The 23648-nt window shown below is 37.1% G+C and overlaps 2 protein-coding genes across 4 annotated transcripts; one reads left to right on the forward strand and one right to left on the reverse strand.

Moving 5' to 3' along the window:
* The first annotated feature begins 212 nt into the window (after positions 1-212).
* On the forward strand, positions 213-10023 carry LOC132130759 (stomatin-like). Of its 2 annotated transcripts, XM_059542556.1 has the most exons (8): positions 213-412; positions 1453-1485; positions 1796-1905; positions 2206-2278; positions 4379-4461; positions 6215-6418; positions 6784-6918; positions 9781-10023. In XM_059542556.1, exons 1-8 carry the CDS (start codon positions 352-354, stop codon positions 9967-9969), a joined length of 888 nt encoding a protein of 295 aa, XP_059398539.1. In that variant the 5' UTR covers positions 213-351; the 3' UTR covers positions 9970-10023. The 2 variants fall into 2 exon arrangements, with proteins under 2 accessions (XP_059398539.1, XP_059398540.1); XM_059542557.1 differs by lacking the exon at positions 1453-1485 and having other exon boundaries at positions 218-412; positions 9781-10022.
* Positions 10024-11063: 1040 nt separating this feature from the next.
* Positions 11064-21365, reverse strand: LOC132130757 (gelsolin-like). Of its 2 annotated transcripts, XM_059542554.1 has the most exons (16): positions 21144-21365; positions 20840-20994; positions 20016-20177; positions 19776-19925; positions 19609-19698; positions 19385-19517; positions 18990-19294; positions 18737-18870; positions 18507-18597; positions 17703-17729; positions 14242-14412; positions 13988-14162; positions 13137-13258; positions 12947-13024; positions 12453-12513; positions 11064-11964 (listed from the first exon to the last, which is right to left on the reverse strand). In XM_059542554.1, exons 1-16 carry the CDS (start codon positions 21361-21363, stop codon positions 11795-11797), a joined length of 2244 nt encoding a protein of 747 aa, XP_059398537.1. In that variant the 5' UTR covers positions 21364-21365; the 3' UTR covers positions 11064-11794. The 2 variants fall into 2 exon arrangements, with proteins under 2 accessions (XP_059398537.1, XP_059398538.1); XM_059542555.1 differs by lacking the exon at positions 17703-17729 and having other exon boundaries at positions 21144-21364.
* Between the last annotated feature and the right edge of the window lie 2283 nt (positions 21366-23648).

Raw genomic sequence — 23648 nt, forward strand, 5'->3', positions numbered from 1 at the left:
TAAACGCGATTATTTAAGTACAAAAATATGCGCCATTGATAAACATCCGTTAAAGGATTTAAATGTCTGTCTTTAAAGGTGTATAAGTTATTATTAAAATTCAGCTTTCCTTTTCCTACCCACTTCCGCTTTTCTTTTTTCTTTTTTCTTTTTTTCACGAACAAGACTAATGCCCGCCCACTCACAACCCTCTCCAGCCCACCCACTTACTGTGAGAGAGGGGTGTTGAACCACACGTAGAAACGTAACTGTCCCGAGCTGGAAAATATTACTGAGAAGCGATCTCCTGCTGGGAGTGCTTAAAAGCTCCGCTCCATATCAGCCCTGAATAATTCAAAGATATCTCCAACAATGGAAGATGGCAGGGAGACAGCTGCGATGAGAGAGCAAAAAAGGAAGGATCGACAAATAGGTTGGCTGATTATTATTTAATAACAATTGTTTGCACCGTTGTGTGCGTTGGATATACGCTGCATTCAGTGGAAATAAAACTAATTGGCTAAGCCATATTAAATGCCTCTGTAACCTGCCTTTAATGAGATTAAAAATGATTTAAAAAATGTGTAAACATTGGAAGCACGTCAATGCACGTCCACGTCCATTTTTCCTCGGGGTCTGTTCTTATTATTGATAGTGCAGCATGGGTGTGTCTTTATGCCCTCTGTGCCAAACTGGACAACAACAGGTGCTCATACCCCAACATTAAAATGAGTCCTATAGCACTATACAGTCCAAGCACTTCCGTCTTCGTCAGAGCAATAACCTGATGTTTTGTTGTTTATTTAATTTTTGTTGTTTATTAATGGTCTGCATTGATCTCGCATAATAATAATTAAATAATAAAGGTATAATGATAAAAAAATGACGTGGGATGGTGTGATATAGTATACTGTAGAACTGAATGGTATAGTGTGTAATCATAGTATCCCATAGTATGGTGTGGTTTAGTAAAAGTAGTAAAAAATGCATCTTGGTTGAATATAAATGACTGGACAACATTTAGAGCTGCTTTATTCATCTTTATGCAAAACTGAACTTTGTGTTGGGAAACACTAGGTCTTTATTTCGGAAGAATCAAAATATAAATTTATTTATACTTTATTAAAGACAAAATTATGTTTAAATAGATCTATATTAAATCCTGTGTAACAGCATGGTGTTTTTCAAATCATGTGGCTGGTGGTCAAAGATCTTAGCCTTAATGCAAAGGTTGCGAGGTCAGTGCAAAGCAGGGATGATTTAATCATTCTACAATTACTGTGATCACTGTCCTGCTCAATAATCATATCCAGCATTCAATCTTTGCGCTGACTTTCGCAGCAGTTAATGTATTTGGCTCTGGATGGATTTGCTCAAGGAAATGTCTTATCCCTTATTTGGGCTTATGGGCTCGTAGACTAAGGGTTTTAGGCCACACATACAGTAGCCTCTTACAGTTACATTTCTCTATAGATCGGTGGAGTCACACAGTTGATGATACTCAAGGTAGGTAAGGTTTAAAAGCATAGCATTAGCCGTTTTGTTTGTTAATTGATTTTTTATTTTATTTTTTTACTTTAGGGAAGCGTTCATTTGTTATGTGTGGCTTATCGATGTGGTTGAATGGCTATAATGCATGCACTTCAGCTTGAAGCTAAAAGGTTATGTTTTTGCATCTTTGAACTCATTTAACCAATCATTTGCGGTGTTAGCTTAGCTTAATGTGCATTTGTGTATTACTATCTTTTGTGGTTGTTGTTGTTGTATAGACGTATAATGAAAGTTTATGTGTATGCAACTTTGCTTTGCCTAACAGCCTTGGAGAATACAGACAGTGACATTGGCTTGTGTGGTTGGATCCTGGTGCTTTTCTCCATCCTGCTCACATTGCTGACCCTGCCTCTCTCCATATGGATGTGCATTAAGGTATTTAGTGGTGGTCTTTCTTTCACTGGATGTCATAACATGATTTTAAAATCCTATTTTGGAAATCAAAATTACAATTCATTGGTCAGTACGGGTGGGGATATTTAAGTTGTGTTGATCATCCCTGTATCAAATCATGCCACGCAATTCTTCAGACCAGATAGGACTGTTTATCATGGTCCTATAATCTTTATCTTTATCATCTTTATGGTTATATGAATAATGATGAACGCATGATAAAGGTTGCCATGCAACATCTAAATTACATAATTAGGGGCTGTTTTACGTTTTTACCTACAGATAGTGAAGGAATATGAAAGGGCGATTATCTTTCGTCTGGGACGCATTTTACGAGGAGGAGCCAAAGGACCAGGTAAAAGAAAAAAATCTATAACGTTTGATCAGTCTGATTTAATCAGTGCTAGAGATTTAAGCATTCCATGTGATAATGATCATTCTCCTGCTCTCTGTAATCAGCGATCACACACGCATAACGTTTTTTACAAGGGCACATAATGTTCTTGCATAGTCTTTACAGTTAAATTGTAATAGCTATATAAAAAGGTATTAACGTCTGAGATTGTAATGTCAGGTTAGTCACACACCTCATAACGTGTTCTGTACTCTAGCCTTCTAAGCCATAAAAGTAATTTGAATAGATGTCTAATAACTATCCATTTTGTTTTTGGCCATGATGTCACGCTTTATTGAGGATTCTGGATCAAGTTCCATGCATTGCTGTGGTTGCCACAGTGATTACGTGATTTGATCTTGGTGATGGGTTATATAGCTCAGTGTTTGGTAATTTGAGCTAAATTAATAATTTCACTCTCAACTTGCTAATTGCACATCACCTAGAAGTGCTGCCTTTGAAAGTGACATGACATACACCCAATTATGGTGACCCATGCTCTGCATTTAACCCATCCGATGTGCACACACACAGCAGTGAACACACACACAAACCGTGAACACACACTCGGAGCAGTGGGCAGTCATTTATGCTGTGGCACCCGGGAAGCAGTTGGGGGTTCAGTGCCTCGCTCAAGGGCACCTACGTGGTATTGCTGGCCCGAGACTTGAACCCACAAACCTTGGGTTAGGAGTCAAACTCTCTAACCACTAGGCCACGACTTCCCACTGAAGTGAAGATTCATCATATAAAAGTTTGAAAGTCCTATTAATTGCACTGTTAAAAATTTTGCATTCAATGTGTAACCAACAATGATTGAAAGAAATATTTGCATGCTGTGGTTGCAGTTAGTCTTTTTTCAGGCTTTTTTTTCTTATTGAATTGTGACAGTTCTTCAATGGAAAGGTGGCACAATGTTGAATCCTGTGCATGCAACAGAAAAAAAAAAAACTAAAAGATGAAGTGCATGATTAATGCAAAACCTAAACTTACCTAAAAACTATTATTTTGGTGTTTTAGAGAACACTGATATTCAGAACTAATAATACAAATCTGTATAGCCAAAGTTATTGTTAAGTTAAGGTTAATGACACTACGCAGTGGTTGTGCTTGTGTTGGGGAATATGAAGCTGCAGGGCTTTCCCTCCAGCAATGAACTTCAGGGTAGTGTCTATTATTAGCATTAGTCCACCGACTTTATATTCTGAAAGTCAACAGAGGCTTTTCACTGTGAGCGTTCTATATCAAACTCTTTTCAGTAGTACTTTTTAAGGCAAGAAATTCGTTCTTGATGGCTTGATGTCATTTGTACTATAGGTCTGAAAAGAAAGCTTGATTCCTTTGTCCTCTTTGAGGCTACAGGGGTCTGCAAACAATTTGCGGTGGACTCCTCCTCCATTGCTTTATTTAAGGGTGGAATGTGAGCAGAATTTTCCACAGTTGAGTATACAAACCTTTGAACAGACTAACAAACCCGATGACCACTTGAGAAAACTGCAGGGATGACAAATTAAACATATTAACTGCTCAAGCACACACATACAGACCTACTTGTCTTCCTCGTCACATATTGAACTGTTCTTTTTTAATACTCTTTATTTAAAAAATAGTTTAACATGCATATGTTTATATGTATCAACAAACATATGTTTATATGTATGTTAGTTTATACATGCATATGTTTTTAAGAAATGAATGCTTTTATTCATGCATTAAATTAATCAATAGTAACAATAAAATATTTGGCTTTGATACAAAAATGTATAAATGTATTTATTAATACAATCATTTGAACTTTCTATGTCTATGTCTATTTCTTTTATTAATTATTTATATATATATATATATATATATATATATATATATATATATATAATTCTAATAATATGTCATAAATTTAGGTTGGCAGTGAGAATGGAATTTGGTAGATTGCCAGTTGTGCACTCATTGAAGATCAGCCCTGTTTCTGAGAGTTAATGATTATGATGCTCTGAGTGTCTGCTGCTGCTAAGTCTTTTGTTGTGTTTGCTTGTGTGTGTGTGTGTGTGTTGTCTCACAAAGGTCTTTTCTTCATCTTGCCATGCACGGACAGCTTTATCAATGTGGATATGCGCACCATCACCTTTGATATCCCCCCTCAAGAGGTGAGATCACACACACAAACACTACTCCTCAACTTCAGCCTGTTTTAACCTGTTAACCTGCACCCCGACGTCCTCGTCCTCAAAGCCTCTCTCACACGCACATGCCAGTGATTATGAATAGATTAAATGAAACAGGACAAATTTAATCTTGACAAACTATGTATCATTATAAAGATCTAAGCCTCAAGCATCGACGACAGATCGCTGTTTTTCAATGGAAAGCTTATAAAGACTGTATTTGCTAGATTTGTGTAAGCAGTTCACATAAAAAAATAAACATTGAAAACGCTGTACATACCAGATCCATCGTAATAACGAGTCATAAACACATCCACAGCTGTAAATCCCGGTTTAGTTAGAAAGGTAAGGGTCCACTGAACGACATCTCATGAAGCACGTTTAGTCCAACGAAGCAATAACGTTGTAATATGGATCATAATTCCTTTGTTTACATTTAATTTCTTCAGCGAGAGAATTGTTTGCGTCCGTTATGGAATAACTCACGGTCGAAAACTGCGTCTTGGTAGTAAAAACACGGCACGGTTTTGCAGCGTACAGTGTCACAAACAGAATGAGGCGATCCACCGGAAAAAAGAATGAATGAAAAATAGGCGGAAAATAGTTTATTTGAATTTGGCGCTCTCTCCTGAGAGATGCAAATAAACTTTCAGCTGTGAGTCCCATAATGGGGGGTGCTGGCTAACAGGAACACATGAACAGCATCAGTATAAAGGTGAAGCATATCATCATTACAGTGTTAATACATTTACCACACAGTTGGATGTACAGTGACTATATCAAATCATTTAGGATGACATCCTAAAAATTGCAAACTTGTGGTTGGAGTTTTTGGGGAGCTTGTTTTGAAATTATGTTTGCAGTTCCATTTTGTACCACTATTGCTGAAGAAGATTATCGTCTTTGAAAGTTTGGATTTTTATTTTTATTTTTTTGAGAGAGAAGTTGCTCACCTTGGCTGCATTTATTTGTTCAAACATAAAGCTCTAATATTGTGAAATATTATTTTAATTTAAAATAAATGTTTTCTATATTAATATATTTTAAAATATAATTTATGCCAATCATTCTGAATTGGTGCTTAATTATTATCAAGTAATACTGGTGCTCACTTATTAATAATGGTCCTTATTATTATATTTTTGTGGAAACATCGGGATTCTTTGATGAATAGAAAGTTCAAAAGAAAAGCATTTATTTGAAATAGAAATCTTTTGTAACATTATAAATGACATAACTGTCACTCGTGATCAGTTTAATGCATCCTTTAATGCATTTTTTTAAATTGCTTAGCCCAAACATTTTAATGATAGTGTACAGTTATTTCCACAAAAATATTAAGCAGCACAACTGTTTTCAACATTGATTATAAGTACTGATATGCACCAAATCAGGATATTAGAATGATTTCTGAAGGATCATGTGACCCTAAAGACTGGAGTAATGGCTGCTTAAAATACAGTTTCACAATCACGGGAATAATTAAAATTAAAATAGAACAGTTGTTTTAAATTGTTATTTCTGTGTGTGTTTTTTTTTTTTAATTAATTTATTATGTTTTGCTCAAATAAATGCAGGCCTTATGAGCACGAGAAGTGTCTTTTTCAAAAACATTTAAAAAATCTTAATTAGACCAGATTTCCCGGTAGAATAGTTTTGCGGTTGTTTTGATTTTCCAGAATATCACCCAGATGATGTTTTTGAATAAATAGTCTGTGTGCATTCATCCTCACAGGTGCTGACAAAGGACTCTGTGACAGTGAGTGTAGATGGTGTAGTTTACTACCGTGTACAAAACGCAACGCTGGCAGTCGCCAACATCACCAATGCTGATGCAGCCACTCGTCTGTTGGCACAGACCACCCTGAGGAACGTGCTGGGTACAAAGAACCTGTCAGAGATCCTGTCTGACCGAGAGGAAATCGCCCACAGTATGCAGGTAACAAACAACACATACATACATTCATTACAATACAAAACAAGAGTTAAACTTTTAAAGGAATAGATCACCCAAAAATAAAAGTGAGAGCTTATTCTCTCATTAATTTTGTCTGATCTAGACCTGATTCAAGCAGGCATTCTACAACTTCAGGCAGTGCATTCACCACATCTCAGCTGATTTATCCAGCTCGACTGCAGTGCTAGCTCCTACCTCAGTTTATTGTTGGCTCATTCCATCTGACATCCTTTAAAAAACTATGAGGAACATTTGTCTTGACTGACACAGTGCTTCAAACATGAGGAGCACTAGGCATGAGGAATCTCTGAGCAGAAGTGTTTAGACTTGACTCTGTATTTCTTTAGTCATCACTGGATGATGCCACAGATGACTGGGGTATTAAAGTGGAACGTGTGGAGATTAAGGATGTTAAACTGCCCCTGCAGCTCCAGAGGGCCATGGCGGCTGAGGCTGAAGCAACCAGAGAGGCCAGAGCTAAGGTAAAATGCTTTTGATATTTTTTTTTTTTATATTTAGTAAGTGACGCTATTTCTCACTTACAAGTGGTAAGACTATCATAACAGAGGTCTTTTATTTAAATGTAAACAGATTAATTTAGTTCAGAAAGAGGATGAAAAATTATTACATGAAACCAAAACAGGACAGAATAAATGCATTTCCTAACATTATAATCGGATTTAAAGGGTAAGATTGGAATTATCTAATGGAAAAACTTGCATCACGAATGTAGATGAAATGTCCAAATAGTTTTTAAAAACACTATTTGTAATTTTAGAAAGACTTGTCAAATTTACACATTTTGCAAAAGTAATATAACATATTTTATTCTTAATTAACAAATAAAAATGAATATATAATTCACATATAAACAATGTTTGTGTGTGCATATTATGTATAGACTACCATTTCAAAGTCTGGGATAAGTTATACATTTTTAAAATAAATATATACTTTTATTGAGCAAAGACACATTAAGTTGACAGTTTACATACAGAGGTTTGCTAGACAAAAAGAAACCTGACCCAAACTATAATAAAGTGATAGTTCAACCAAAAATGAAAATTCTGTCATCATTTACTCACCCTCAAATTATTTCAGACCTGTATGAGTTTATTTCTTGTGTTGAGCACATTTAGAAGACATTTAGATGAATTTGGTAACTAGATGGCTGATTGTAGCCATTGACTTCCATAATATGGCCAAAAGTAATTGGAACAACTAGAGGTTGAGTAAATGATGACAGAATTTTCATTTTTGGGTGAACTATCCCTTCAAACACAGGTTCACTTGCAGTAAAACAAATAAGTGGTTTCTTCCAACCACTATTTGTTTTGTGAAACCGTCAAGAGACGTTTAGAAACTTTTCAAAATTTGAATAATTGTAACTATTTTGTCTTTAAATACTTTTTGCGGGAAAAAAAAAAAAGTACTGATTTTAAGACATGTTTATTTGCTAAAAAACTTGTGCAATGCATACTCTGTCATAAAGCAAAACCAGGTGAGTTGCTTCAAGGAATAGTCGAATGTAGTATGAATATTTACTTGCCCTCAGACCATAAGGAAATTTAACATTACATGACTAATGGATCCACTGCAGTGTATGAGTGCCATCAGAACCAGAGTCCAAACAGCTGATAAAAACATCGCAATAATCCTCAAGTAATATACATGGCTTCAGTGAGTAAGAAGCAAATCCATCATTAAGGCATTTTAACTTTAAAGGGGTGGTTGATCCACTTTTTTCAAAGGCTTGATAGTGTTTATGGGGTGCAGTGTAATGTGTTCATGATTCGTTTTTTTGTTGTTGTTGTTTTTAAATGCATTATTTTCACATATTTTACACCTCCTTCAGAAATACACAATGGGCTCAGATTGGTTAACTGGCTCAGATCACGCCCCACACCATTGCGGGTAGTTACACGTCCTCCAGTGTATTGTAAACAATGGCGTCAATATTGCCTTAGCAATTTGAGCATGAATCGAACCCAGAGAAAATTAGTGAAGAGGACTGAGCAGAACCTGTGAATGCATGGCTCTTACAGAACGTTTCAGAATGGTATGTTTTTTGTTTGTAGTTATCTCATACTTTTTAGATATGCTGTTATTTGTAATTGCTACTGCTCTTTGTTTATTTTTAGATTTACGGTTTTATCCTGATTAAAGCACAATACATGTAAAAGTAAAAAGCGTTTGCTTATGAACAAAATCTAGTGTACTGGTATTGAACGCGTGTACATTAAGGAAGCAGTGCTCTGTAAAACTTGCAGCACAGAGCGCTGTAATGGTATAATACATTTCAGGAACCAAGTTAAAAATAAATTTGAACCATTTATATTTTTAACCAACGAAGAGGCTGTGCAATCGGGATGAAAATAACAGCTTTTTGACATCATGGCAACAACCACAACTAACACAACTCTACCTGTTCTCTAAAGCAGCCAAACATGGCCAAACATGTTGCGTGTGCCAGGGGGTGGGGGTTGAATAAATTTTAGGGTTAGTGACATCACAAACCAAGGAAGAAACTCGTTGTAGTCCCTACCAGTGTTTTTTTGTATTCCTTAAACAGTAATTTCTTTAAAAGAAAGTTATCTCTCTTTGCACTGAACTTTAAGTATAGTAACTTTGCAGATGTTTATGCTCTAACAGCAACATTACACACTAACTAAAGTTAAAAGGTGAAATCTTAATCAACCACTCCTTTAAACAGTATCTTGTTGCCAAAATACAAGTCTGCAATCTAAGATAACACTTCCTCCAGTGAAAACGTCCAATTCCTGTTTTTCTCTCACATCAAAATCCACTGAGATATGTTTAGAACTTTTTTGGGCTGTTTTTACTTGTAGACAATGCTTGATCAGTGCGTTCCACTGGAGAAAGACATTTTATGGATAGATGATGGAAAGAGGAAAAGTGTCTTAATAATGTATTTGTTTCCTACAAACACGCAGCTTTTCACTTCACAAGATGGTAATTATTGGGGTGGAGTCATGTGAACTTTTGAGATGTTTTTATCAGCTGTTTGGGCTGATGGCATTCTGACGGCACCCATTCACTGCAGTGTATCCACTGGTGAGCAAGTAATACATAATTACTCAAAATGTGTTCCAATGGAGAAACAAACTCATCTTGGATGGCATGAGGAGGAGTACATTTTCAGAATTTTTTGTTTTGTTTGGGTGAACTGTTGATTTGAAGGAACGATGAGATAACTCTCAGTATGACTTCAGGGTAAAGAGTGGGTATCTATTTGAAACTGGGTTAAAGGGTAGAAGTTTTTTTGCGGTATACAAGGTTTGCTAAATCAAGACACACATGCTTTTTTTCTCTGTTGTCTGTAGGTGATAGCCGCAGAGGGAGAAATGAATGCATCACGGGCACTGAAGGAGGCATCTCTGGTGATCGCAGAGTCCCCCTCTGCTTTGCAGCTGCGCTACCTTCAGACCCTCAACACCATCGCAGCCGAGAAGAACTCCACCATCATTTTCCCTCTGCCCATTGACATGATGCAGTCCTTCATGAAGAACTGAACTAAGAGCCACATGTAGCAACCTGTACACAGACACACGGACACATACATACAGATGCATTGCACTCATGTGAGTATAATGTGCAGCTGGATCCAGAAGTCTGAGACCACACTGAACTTTAGCTGAAATCTAATAATAATATTCTAATTTTAAATCATTTCCTGCCCTTGAACAAAAAAAAATCACATTGTTGCCTTTTCAACTTTTTTTTCATGCATGTTTATCATACCAAAATTTGGACTTACAAATTGAGAGCTTTTTGGTTGATAGTGTTTCAGGCATATCTAACCTAACATTGATTATCAAAAAGATAATAAACCATCTAAAGGGATATTTGGATAGTATCAGGTGTCAAAACATGGAATTGACAGCAGTGTGTATTGTGCCTACCAGTTTTTTTTGCTTTCTTAAACCTATATTAATGTTGGCTGTCAGTATAAAAGCCTTAAGCCATATCCATTTCAATTACTAAATTAATATTTATAGCTTTATATGATGTTGGTCGATTTTTAAAACCACAATGCATTTATTCATCCATTTCCTGTCACATTAATATTTTATCATTTGATTTATAAATTCTTCTGTCTGATTATTTTATCTACCAGACATTTACATACATGTAATGTGGTATTTTACATCAGATTGCAGCTGAAAACAAATTAAGGCTATTGAGGTCAATGTTTGTGCTTTAAAATACTATTTGCTGCTTCAAAGATCAGAGGATGGAATTACAGACTTGTCAAAAGATACAAAATTACTGTCAGTGTGCTTGGGTCCTGTTTAAGTCCTTTTCCAAATATTTGTATTTTCATCTTTTATCAGTCTATTACAGTTATATATCACAACATCTGTTGTTTTGTCCAACTCACTTTTATGTACATTGTAATACTTAGTTTTTTTGTTTAAACATTTTATAGTTTTGATGTGTGACTGTCCCATTCCCTTTAGTAAATCATAATGTGTAATCTAATCATTCTCATGGCGTGTAAGTACATTTACCTCATTATTTTCCAGACTGCTATTAATATGATCCATAAATCAGTCTTTGAAGAACACTCTGGAAACCTTTTGGGATTGTGGTTATTTATTGTACAGTACAAGTAGGAAACTGGCAAATAGTTTTTTTTCTTCTTATTTTTCAGGTATAGATGGATTTGCCAAAAAAGCAGAGGTATCTGGAATAACCCTTATGAATAAGTTGCTTTACAAGTCTTCAGCAAATATCAAAGGCGACTCAACTCTGCACAATAAGTTATAGCATTTTAGCTGATATTCAGGTAGTTAATTGACCCATATGTTAACAGTTATCTAAACCAGACCTTAAGAATAATAAGACTTCTGGTTCTCTAGGCCTTTAACAAGACATGCATCATAAGCATTCCTTATCATAAAAAATATTGATTCAAAACACTAAAGTATTATTAATAGTAAAACTACTGATACTGGTTACATAAAAAAGATTTATAGAAAAAGAAGGCAAAAAGATATCTGAGAGATTTTGACAATGATATCCATTCAGCAACATAAGGTGTGCAGAACAAACACAACAATCTAAAAGCTTCACAAGAATAAAAACTGTTGAGCACACTTAAATACAGAAGTAAAAAGGAGTTAAAATAATAGAGTTGCCTTATGTGTGATGACTGAATCTCAAGGCAGTAAAGTGCTCTTTTTAAAAACTGCCTTTTGATACTGACCCAGGACCAGCTTTGGTTTTTGAATCCATGATTCCATGACCTTCATAAGCATCAAATTGGCATCTTCTATGAATCTAATGGCAACTTTGATCAATTTGCAGTAAAGGTCAGGGGTGACAGCTCAAAGTTCAGATCTCCAGCTCCGCCATGGCCCGCTCCAGTGGGTCAGTGCTCCAGTATTCGTGGTCCCAACCCAGGAACCAGCCTGTGAATGTGGGAGGCTCAAAGCCTTGTTTAATCTTCACGATGGGTGTGCGCGGGTCACGGTTGGCTGGGTCCGACTCAATGTATCGGGCAGCTGGAGAGAGAGAGAGAAAAGGAAGTTTAATATGGGATTCATAAAAGGACACATTATAAAGTGTTTTGGGGTTTCAAAATATGCTCATCTTCCTTTCTATCTTAAAAACCATTATCGCCACCTACTGGACTGTAGCATGAACCACGGACAATATTTACTGAAAAAAACTGCATACTGAGTAGTATGCTCAACTGGTGCTGCATATATATAAGTAAGTCTGGAAAATACAAGCTGAACAGGCATAATAACATCATTTGGAAATAATCAGATAAATGTGTCATTGAGTAATGTTTTTACTCTAAAATATATCCAGACCAAACATGCACACAATGTCCCTAGACACAGGGTGTTTGTGGGGTCAAACAGAATCTCACAGGAATACACTGTTTACTCTAGTATGGTAAACAGTAGCATGGTAAAAACTTACTGTTTTATACTTTATGCAGTGAATTATAATTAGATGTATAAAGTGTATTAAGGTGCCTTACCTGAAGTCATTGCCTCAGTCTTCTCCTCGTCATGAGCTTCATTACCAATCCAAACAAACACCTGCAAAACACATCAAGATTTCTTACAATTCTCTGTGCACATTACATTATTACTACTACATTATTCTTTTCTTAAATGAGAAGTTGCATGTCACTGCATTAATAAAAGAGTTATGCAAGACAAGCATGGTACAAAATGTAGCTCAACTGCCTTAACAGTTTCTACACATATAGAAGTTTAACTATTTGAAAATGTTATTGAATCCAGAAGGGTTCAAGGTTTGGCTGGTAGCTTCTGCATCCCTACCAGTCGATGCTGTAACTACACAATCATGCAGACAAAAAGGATGTTTCTCTATTACTGATATAATAGCTAAACATTTGAAAACAGTTTCCAGATCACATGCTTCCACTGATATGAATGGGAATAATATACAGCTCTCACTTTACACTATGTAAAAAGTAGAACAATCCTGTTAAAGTAGTCAGTTTACCTGATCCCAGGTGTCCAGGATCATGACATCATCTGTAGCTAGGTCTTCTTGAGTCATCTCTCCAGGAACTTCTTCAATCTGCATGGATATCAATGCATCCATAATGAATGGCTCTTTATCATACTACACTGACAATATGCTTATAGTATTTAAATCAGTGCAGGCAAAACAATCTAGGTGAGTAACTCACAATGAAATTTCCAGTTTTGTTTGAGCAGGCGAACAGTCGTGGTGGGTGGGCATTCATCTTGTCCTTTAGCCTGGTGGACGTGCGGTAATCTGCCTTTCCTCCCAGAGCGTCCCAGAAACTACCTGCAGTGTGTTGATACATGTATATTCACATGAGCTTAATTATGAGAATCACTCATAAAAAGAACTCTATCAAAATCATGAATGCTTTTAATATATTTGTGACCCGGTACCACAAAACCAGTCTAAAGTCGCTGGGGTATATTTGTAGCAATAGTCAAAAAAACATTGTAAGGGGTCAAAATTATTGATTTTTTCTTTTATGCCAAAAATCATTAAGATCATGTTCCATGAAGATATTTAGTAAATTTCCTACAGTAAATATATCAAAACTTAATTTCTGATTAGTAATATGCATTGCTAAGAACTTCATTTGGACAACTTTAAAGGCGGTTTTCTCAATATTTAGATTTTTTTGCACCCTCAGATAACAGATTTTCAAATAGTTGTATCTCAGCCAAATATTGTCCTATCATTACAAACCATACATCAATGGAATGCTTATTTATTCCATTTAAAAAAAACTGAGCTTTATGACTGGTTTTGTGGTCCAGGGTCACATAGTAATAAAAATGGTCACACATGAATGAAATATGAAAAATTATTTTGTTTTATTTTTCATGCATCTTAAAAGGAGTAGTTCACCCAAAAATGTTAATACCGTCACACAAACCATATGAACCGCTATTGTGATGCTTCTACAATCTTTTTGTGGCCTACTTTAAAACTTGAAAACTAATGTTTTTATTTCAAGGTGAAATGTTATTTTGAAAATTTCAGATGAGTCCTCACCATCCTCTCCTCCTTCACCCAGCTCGGAGGATGACACTCCAAGGATATCACAGAGCTGCTGTGCCCCACGTTTCTCTGTATCACAGGCTCCTCGTCCCACCCATATGAAAGATGCAGCCGGGGTCACCAGGACAAATGCATCATTGGAGTTCAGATTGGAGGACACGGCATCAACCTGGATACAACGGTTAAGATCAGCAAATATTTAGAGAATATTTAAAAGCTCCCACCAATAGTAAATATTAGATGCTGACCTCCACAGCTCGTGTGCACCCTGTGGAGTTTGAGCGCACTTGGAACAGGCGAGTCTCGGCTGGCGCAGTCTGACCGCCTTCCCTAGAGGTGCCGCCCTGGTGCACCACCATAGGCTGCCCTCCGAACAGACCCATGAGATGAGCGGGTTCCTTACCCTGAACCACCCGCACCTGAAAAATACACAGTGAGTACACATTAAACAGAGAAAAAAATAAAGTCATGCTTTCACAAAACTATACAATTTCTGTAATTCTGATATGAAGTATATCAGACACAATACAACACTGTCACTGGCTTTTTAACAGTCTTTGGTTGAGGATTGCATTTAATTCCACAGGGTGGCAGTGTGGAGCTCACTGAGGAATGTGCAGCTAATGCCAAAATTCCCAGCATCCTTTGTGGTCAGCCCTCTTGCCCCAAAAACTTACATTTGGTCTTCCTATGGTGCTCTCTGCTGAATTATACATTGTATTTACTGCAATGTTAATATTTGTTCTTTCTGCTTCCGGTTTTTTTTTATACACTACTGTGCAAAAGTTTAGGGCATAAGAAATCTTTTATGCTCACCAAGACTGCATTTATTTGAAAGAAATACAATAAAAGCAGAAATATTGTTTAAAAATATTACAATTTATAACTATTTTAATATATTTTAAAATCTAATTTATTTATATGATGGCAAAGCTGAATTTTCAGCAGTCATTACTACAGTCAGTGTCACATGATCCTTTAATAATTATTCTAATATGCGATTTGCAGTATGCAGCCTTTTATTATTTTAGTGAAAACCTTAATACAGTTTTTTTAAACATATTACAAAATGTTTTTACTGTTACTTTTGATCAATATAATGCATCCTTGCTGAATAAAAGCATTCAAAAAATATATCTTATTGACCCCAAATTTCTGAACGATAGTGTACAATGGACCACAAAATTCTTTTGCATAGACTTGAACACTTTGTTGGCATCAGTGGAAGTGCATTAGCATGGTTTAAATCGTACTTATATGACCGCCATCAGTTCGTAGCAGTGAATGAAGATGTATGCTATCGATCACAAGTGCAGTATGGAGTACCTCAAGGCTCAGTACTAGGGCCGCTACTCTTCACGCTCTATATGTTACCCTTGGGAGATATCATCAGGAAACATGGTGCTAGCTTTCACTGTTATGCTGATGATACTCAACTCTATATTTCTTCGCAGCCCGGTGAAACACACCAATTTGAAAAACTAATGGATTGCTTAGTCGATATAAAAAACTGGATGACAAGTAATTTCTTACTGCTAAATTCTGTTAAAAACAGAGGTGTTAATTATAGGACCTAAAAACTCTGCTTGTAATAACCTAGAACACTGTCTAAGACTTGATGGTTGCTCTGTCAATTCTTCGTCATCAGTTAGGAACCTAGGTGTGCTATTTGATCGCAATCTTTCCTTAGAAAGCCACGTTTCTAGCATTTGTAAAACTGCATTTTTCCACCTCAAAAATATATCTAAATTACGGCCTATGCTCTCAATGTCAAATGCAGAAATGTTAATCCATGCTTTTATGACCTCAAGGTTAGATTATTGTAATGCTTTATTGGGTGGTTGTTCTGCACGCTTAGTAAACAAACTACAGCTAGTCCAAAATGCAGCAGCAAGAGTTCTTACTAGAACCAGGAAGTATGACCATATTAGCCCGGTCCTGTCAACACTGCACTGGCTCCCTATCAAGCATCGTATAGATTTTAAAATATTGCTTATTACCTATAAAGCCCTGAATGGTTTAGCACCTCAGTATTTGAATGAGCTCCTTTTACATTATAATCCTCTACGTCCGCTACGTTCTCAAAACTCAGGCAATTTGATAATACCTAGAATATCAAAATCAACTGCGGGCGGCAGATCCTTTTCCTATTTGGCGCCTAAACTCTGGAATAACCTACCTAACATTGTTCGGGAGGCAGACACACTCTTGCAGTTTAAATCTAGATTAAAGACCCATCTCTTTAACCTGGCATACACATAACATACTAATATGCTTTTATTATCCAAATCCGTTAAAGGATTTTTAGGCTGCATTAATTAGGTAAACCGGAACCGGAAACACTTCCCATAACACCCTATGTACTTGCTACATCATTAGAAGAATGGCATCTACGCTAATATTTGTCTGTTTCTCTTTTGTTCCGAGGTCACCATGGCCACCAGATCCAGTCTGTGTCCAGATCAGAGGGTCACTGCAGTCACCCGGATCCAGTATGTATCCAGACCAGATGCTGGATCAGCACCTAGAAAGGACCTCTACATCCCTGAAAGACAGCGGAGACCAGGACAACTAGAGCCCCAGATACAGATCCCCTGTAAAGACCTTGTCTCAAAGGAGCACCAGGACAAGACCACAGGAAACAGATGATTCTTCTGCACAATCTGACTTTGCTGCAGCCTGGAATTGAACTACTGGTTTCGTCTGGTCAGAGGAGAACTGGCCCCCCAACTGAGCCTGGTTTCTCCCAAGGTTTTTTTCTCCATTCTGTCACCGATGGAGTTTCGGTTCCTTGCCGCTGTCGCCTCTGGCTTGCTTAGTTGGGGACACTTCATCTACAGCGATATCGTTGACTTGATTGCAAATAAATGCGCAGACACTATTTAATTGAACAGAGATGACATAACTGAATTCAATAATGAACTGCCTTTAACTATCATTTTTTCATTATTGACACTGGTTTCCTAATGAATGTTGTTCAGTTGCTTTGACGCAATGTATTTTGTTTAAAGCGCTATATAAATAAAGGTGACTTTGACTTTGACAAAAACAGTAGTGAGTCATCGTATGTTGTTTACTGCATTTTATACATCATCTACTTTAACATGCTGGATGTATTTTTTTGTACCAGTTTGATGTGCATAACAGCATGCATAAATCCAGACCAAAATGTAAAAAATAAATAAATAAAAAAAATCACAGTATGAATTGGTTTAAAATAAAAATAAAAATTGCGAATGCATAATGGAACATTTCTGTTAATGTTCACATGCTCACTCCCAAAACTGATTTATGAATGCATAAGACAGTTATTTGTGCACGAATGACAAAATATCAAAATGAAGACACGAGGACATAAGTACACCAGTGGAGGCATACAGCGATAATACATGTCAGTGTACAGATCCTTACAAAAATGTATCTTTATACATATTGATCTTGCATACCCATTATGCAGAAACCAATGAAATCGTGATTTTAAAAACCATCTGCTAAAGACTTGATTCTTTTAGCTGTACAAATAGTTAGATAATGGACATTATACTGCTGTACTCTGGAAACTGAAAAACAATTAAAGGAACATGAGCAGAAATTTCTTTTCAGATTTGTATCTGTTGTTCGTGAAATGTTATGAAAGATCATTTGTATAAATGAGGTGGAGAAACATTCAGGCACTGTACATGGACATGCAATCCTGAGATATGGATACCTGAGTGGTGAGGGGAGCACCAGTCATCTACAACAGGATTTAGAATATGAATAATGGACAGGAAGGAAAGACATAGAGGAGGAAGTTTGTTTAACATATGGACAAAATTAATAATTCAGGGAATTCCATTGCAACCAGCAATAATAAAATTTTTTTGCTAAGCTATGAGAGGACACAACTTGAACTTAAACTCAAAATTAGCCCTAATTACATAATTCAATAACAAAAAAGTTTGTTTTTGTAATCTTTCATCAAAATTGTAAGGGCACAAATTAAATCTTCAATTTCAGTTTCATGGTGACTTCACAGTTCTGCCCAAAACCAATAAACTGATTACTAGTTTCTTATTATGGCAAATTACTGAAACATTTACAATATTAAAATGATATACTATTTTGTCTAAACAAATTAACAATAGAAAAATGAAAAATAACTAAAATGGAACAAAACAAAACAAATCAGTAATTGTAATTAGAATTAGGAGTGAACTTAAGCATTAATAGATTTTACAGCGTTATTAAATTATTAGTTTTTTATAGATTTAATTTAAGTGAGCATTAGGTGACAGCAAAGTTATCTAATGAAGTCCTGCCCAACATTCTTTTCACTGAATTGTATTTACTGTTTCATCATTAATGTGCCACGTCACAGTTGTAAAATGGGTTGTGAATGCTGTTTGATGTTGACTTCAATTAAAAAAAGAAAAGAATCACAATTGCACTTTTAATGGAGGGGCCACAAATGATAAATTCATGGATATGATTGTGATCGAGTGATTCATTGAGACTTATTCATTAGCATTACCTGCACAGGTCCACCTCCAAGCTCATCGTCCAGCTGGGCAGCCAAGATAGCAGATGCCCCAATCTCATCTTGTGAGGAGTCTTTACCCTGCCTATAACAGACATCATACGCAAGTGAGACATCATCGGACAGGACAAGATTATTGAACTGTTAAATCAAAACACATAGAATGTGCTGCTGCGATTATTCCAGATGAAGCTTTAGATTAACTGTGTGAGATGAAGTCATACCAGATGTAAATGATGTGACCCTGTCTGCCTCCATGGTGGTAATTGTACAGAATAATGTAACTGTCTCCTCCATAGAACTGGCCATAAGTAGAGGGATCAACTGGAACCTTATCGGATGCTTCAATGCGCCAGATCTTAAGTTTCAAGTGACATAAAGATAAAAATATCATGAAGTACCCTCACTGAATTTGTATACATAACATGTTGTTCGACCTCAGGCCAAGTTACATGCAGTGTGAGCTCAATTGCTGACCTGTTTCCCTCCGTGGCCATCATCGATCATTCCATGCTGGGCAGCCATGGCTGGTGAATCATGCAGAGTTGAAGCATCGAATGGCACCTTCTCGATCTTAGCAATGCTGTTTGAGACATAAGCCAAACCCAGGCCTTCCGTCTGGTCCACATCTCGCCAGTTTTTGAAGAACTGTTTGAATAGAGGCGTCTCGCCCATCTCCGGGAGAATCTGAACCTGTGTGTGCTTTGGGTAACCCATTTTCTTAATGAACTCATCTGCTGCCTTCATGGCAGCCTTTCTCTCTTCCACAGTGGCATCTTTGCCTATAAAATAAACGCTGGTGTTTAAAAAAAAAAAGAAGTCTAAAAAATGGAAGAAAGTTTATTTTTGTTTTCTCGGTCAATGCCATTTACCTTTCCAAACAAAGATCTTCCCATCTGAGCCGTGATCCAGGATGAAACAGTCGCTTGATTCTAGTGCACTCTGGGAGAAGGGGTTCTCAGCGGCCACCAGGGCAATCGTCATGTCTCCACTGGCATCAGACACCTGAAGTACAGGAAAATGTCAATAAGTTGAATATACTTATGGTCTACAATGGCTATTTATTATATTTGCTTGGTTTAAATCCAGTGGCTACCTTATAGAGTTTGGCCATCTTCCTGTTGGAGGCATCAGCCTTGATATCGTCAGATGCTCCTTCAGGCAGGTCTGGTTTTTCTCCAAGAACCTGCCAGCAGATAATTGGATCATGTATTTAATGAATCTCTTGTCAATTTTGAAGTTAAAGCTTTCCGTCTTTCTTACCTCCAACATCTTGTCTCGTTCTGCCCCTTCATCACACACATACACGCGAGCACGTCCACTGCGTTCATTGTCACGAATGCCCTTTGCAAGCTGAGTAGCTTTTAGCTTCTCAAAACGGTTACTCTTTGAACCACACCACTGGTAGATCTCCTGTAAAAATACAAGAGTAAACGGTTACTTTTAAGTTTTTTTTACTTATCCAATATCCATTCTCCCTCACTTTCTTCCCATGATACTCACACTCCCCAAGTCCAGGATGAAGCAGTCTCCCTGGTTAAAGCTGTCCCAGCTTACTGCCACTTCTGTTGCTCTGACAACACGCCGACCTTTGACCTGTAGCACGCGTTGCACTATCACTTCATTGGTGACCACATGCTTGAATCCAGATGCAACTCCACCTTTCTGGAAAACAAAACAAAACCAAAATAAAATGAAACGAAACGCACACACACACACAAACACACACACATTGGTATTGGTGGTTTACAGGGACTCTCCATAGGCATAATGGTTTTTATACCGTCATACCCATGTCATTATACAAATCTGTGTCCTCATAAACCACCCAAATCAGTGCTCACACTCACAAATAATAAAAGCCAAAGAAAAACAAAACAAAACCCCATACCAAACAACAAAACAAAATGTCACTGAAGTTCATGTCTGGCAATATCACGATTTCATTCAAATATTTTTAACATCAACATTTAGCGGTAAAAACATCAAGATGTTCATATAACATTATAAGTGGTGGTGGGGTTATGGGGTGATGTTGGCGCAGTGGATAAGACACATGCCTTTGGTGTGAGAGACCCGTGTTCCAATCCACTGTGAGACACCAATGTGTCCCTGAGCAAGACACTTAACCCCTAGTTGCTCCAGAGGCGTGCGACCTCTGACATATATAGCAATTGTAAGTCGTTTTGGATAAAAGCGTCAGATAAATGTAAGTGTAATTCACGCAGTCAATGAAAAATTTGTTTAATCTTGGACATCCTTATTTGAATGAGTTACTTTAGAATCACTTTCCATTTGTTCTGTTAACACTCGGGCCACTCACTCACCATATACTGCAGCCCTTTCTTAAAATATCCCAGAAAAGCTTTGGACTCGTAGCCTTGAACTTCACGATACTGGATGGGCTTTCCACCCAAATAGTCATCCATTTGCACTGTGAAAATGGCAGCTGCCCCGCTTTCATCTTGTGTGCAGTAGTCACCTGCCAGTTGAGGGAAGAGCATCTATCAGAAATGTAGCTGATGCATTTGACATTCGAACCACCTAGCTTGTCTTGAAAATTAGGCAGAACATGTACTTTAGTACTAAAATAAATATCTGAATCTCTTTAACACAGCATTGACCTATTACCTAGCCAGAAATGGATGTCATACTGTAGGTTGCCAGAGCGTTGCTTGATAGTATTGAGAACCACATAAGCATCACCGGTGTAGAACCCTCCATAGAGATTCTCAGGAACTGCCACCAAATCAAATTTCTCAATTCTCCACACCTGGAGCCCAGGCTCTTTGCCTGCTCGCTCAAACTCAGGGTGGTACACCATGCTGTCTAGAGAAAAATACACAAACATATTATTTATTCAAATTGACGCAAATGGTGAAAAGCATTTTGCCTACATTTGTGAGAGATTTATAAAATTGTTTACTGAATTTCCACCAAAACCCACATTGTAGATCTTTTTTTTTTAATCCAATGAACTGGACTATAAAAATCCAGTGGCTGGGAGTTTCCATCTTTGGTGATGAACAATTGAGCTGGATGAAGGAAAAAGGGAAGCACGGTGACTAATGCAGTTGGACTGACAGTGCCAACTGTGGACACAGCCTGACCAGATCATTCAGAACAGCAGCCCTCGCAAACAGTCCAAGCACTTAATGTGGTGAGGGCCTCTGAGAGGGTCACCGTGTCAGCTGAGCTTACCGCCCACTCATGGGGTGGGGATATGGTGAAGTTTGGGATGTCTTAGACATGAGTCATTCAGAAATGAGATAGTAGTATTGTATTTCTTTTTACTGACCAAAAGACATTCTTCAGAGAGAGAAAAAAAAAGTTTCCATAACTTTACGAAACACCAAACCACAGGAGGGCCAGCAATGTATAGCATTGGAGCCAATGACTATACCAAAAAAAAAGAAAAAAAAAGCTTTTTTTCCCTTTATCAAAGAAAAGGAGGAATGAGGAGGACGAATTCCTTGTATGTGTAAACATACTTGGCAATAAAGATCTTTCAGACTCTGATTTTGATTCTCTGTTTTAAGTTTCTGGTTTAGTATAATGATCGACCTAATAATGCATTATCAGAATTGTAACTGATTCTTTGTAAAAGACAAAACGAACATACCGGAACATACTGTTAATATTTATTGGAAATATCCAAGATCAACCAATTATAGATTAGAAGAATCTCTAACATAGGCTGATAACCCATGGTACCAATATATTTCAATAATCATATCCATCAGGCACACTGTCTCTCATCATCTCCCAGCACATTCCATGAGAAGTCGACCATAGATTCTGATATCATGATAATAAGGTCTTATTTTTCTTTTTACACTCATGTAACACAAGACAATGTGCCAGCCCCAGCAATTAAGCACTGCAGTAGAACTGTATAAAATACAGTTGTCATCATGCATTCAATGGCACTTCCTGTATTAGATCAAACCGCAATCAGGCACCACATGCTTCACGATCAGGCATCTTTTTTAAGCCATAGGCGTGCTACAAAACAACCGCTTTAAAATTAACTTGATTACACATGCTGCACCATTTGCTCTACTTCAGCTGTTGTCCTATCAGCATGTACGCCAAAGTCTATGCTGTGACCTGGAACTGATGTCCAAGTAGATTTTGACGTGCCCAAGTACATAAAGGGACATTGTAACTTCTGAAAACTCTTCTGAACATAAAGCTTCAGTGTGAGAGAAAGGCTAATTAAACAGAACATTGTTTCACGCAAATGACAGATCTCAGTCTCTAATATACTGCTGGTTACTCTCGAGACTTGCATGAGATACTCAGCATACAACAGTCTATTCTTAACTAAACATCTTGTCTGATGTAGCTGAATAGGTTGCAGCCAGTCTAGCCCACAGGAAACCATAAATAGCCTGGGTCATGTGACATTTGCTTATGGGTCAAAATGGGAGGGAGATGTTTCTGGGAAGTGCCTGTATACTCTGAATAGGCCTTAATAAAAGAGCAGTAGGATGTCGAATACCAAGAAAACCATGAAATGAAAGTTCACCCAATCTATTTTTTCAATGGATGTTGTTGATATTATTGTGAATGATTCAACCATACATATGTTTACATTTTATTTAATGCCCTGACCACATACTTTTTTATCAAAATGTCACAATACGAACTTCCGGCACTTCAGATCGGCCTCCATCCAATCAATAACTGATTAATAAAACCAAGTCCCCAACCTACATTTTTGTTATTTTTCAATAACAGAAGAAAATATAGTTGCCTCCATTTGATCAGGATTTTAAGGCCACAACAGCTTCCATTAGGTTTGAAAAGAGAGAAAGAATAATGGGGTGGTTCCAAAAAAAACTTGAAAAAGTGGTTTCTCGTGGATTAATTTCTCTGCTTGTTAGTGGATGTATTATACCTGGGAATATATAGACTATAGTACCCACCTAAAGTGCATACTTCATCAAAAGTCGAGTAGTAAGATTGTCACTGAATTCCGAAAATATGGTAAACTGGACAAGCCTTTGTTTCCTGACTTTTGTTTGTTTCTTTCCTCAAGTTCAGACACAGTGGCCCTCTGAAAAATGTTGCCAGAAAGGATATAAATCTGAAGTGGAAATGAATACATGGGCTGGTCCTGAAATCTGTTAA

This window comes from Carassius carassius, chromosome 47 (assembly GCF_963082965.1).
Source record: "Carassius carassius chromosome 47, fCarCar2.1, whole genome shotgun sequence".
Lineage (NCBI taxonomy): Eukaryota > Metazoa > Chordata > Actinopteri > Cypriniformes > Cyprinidae > Carassius > Carassius carassius.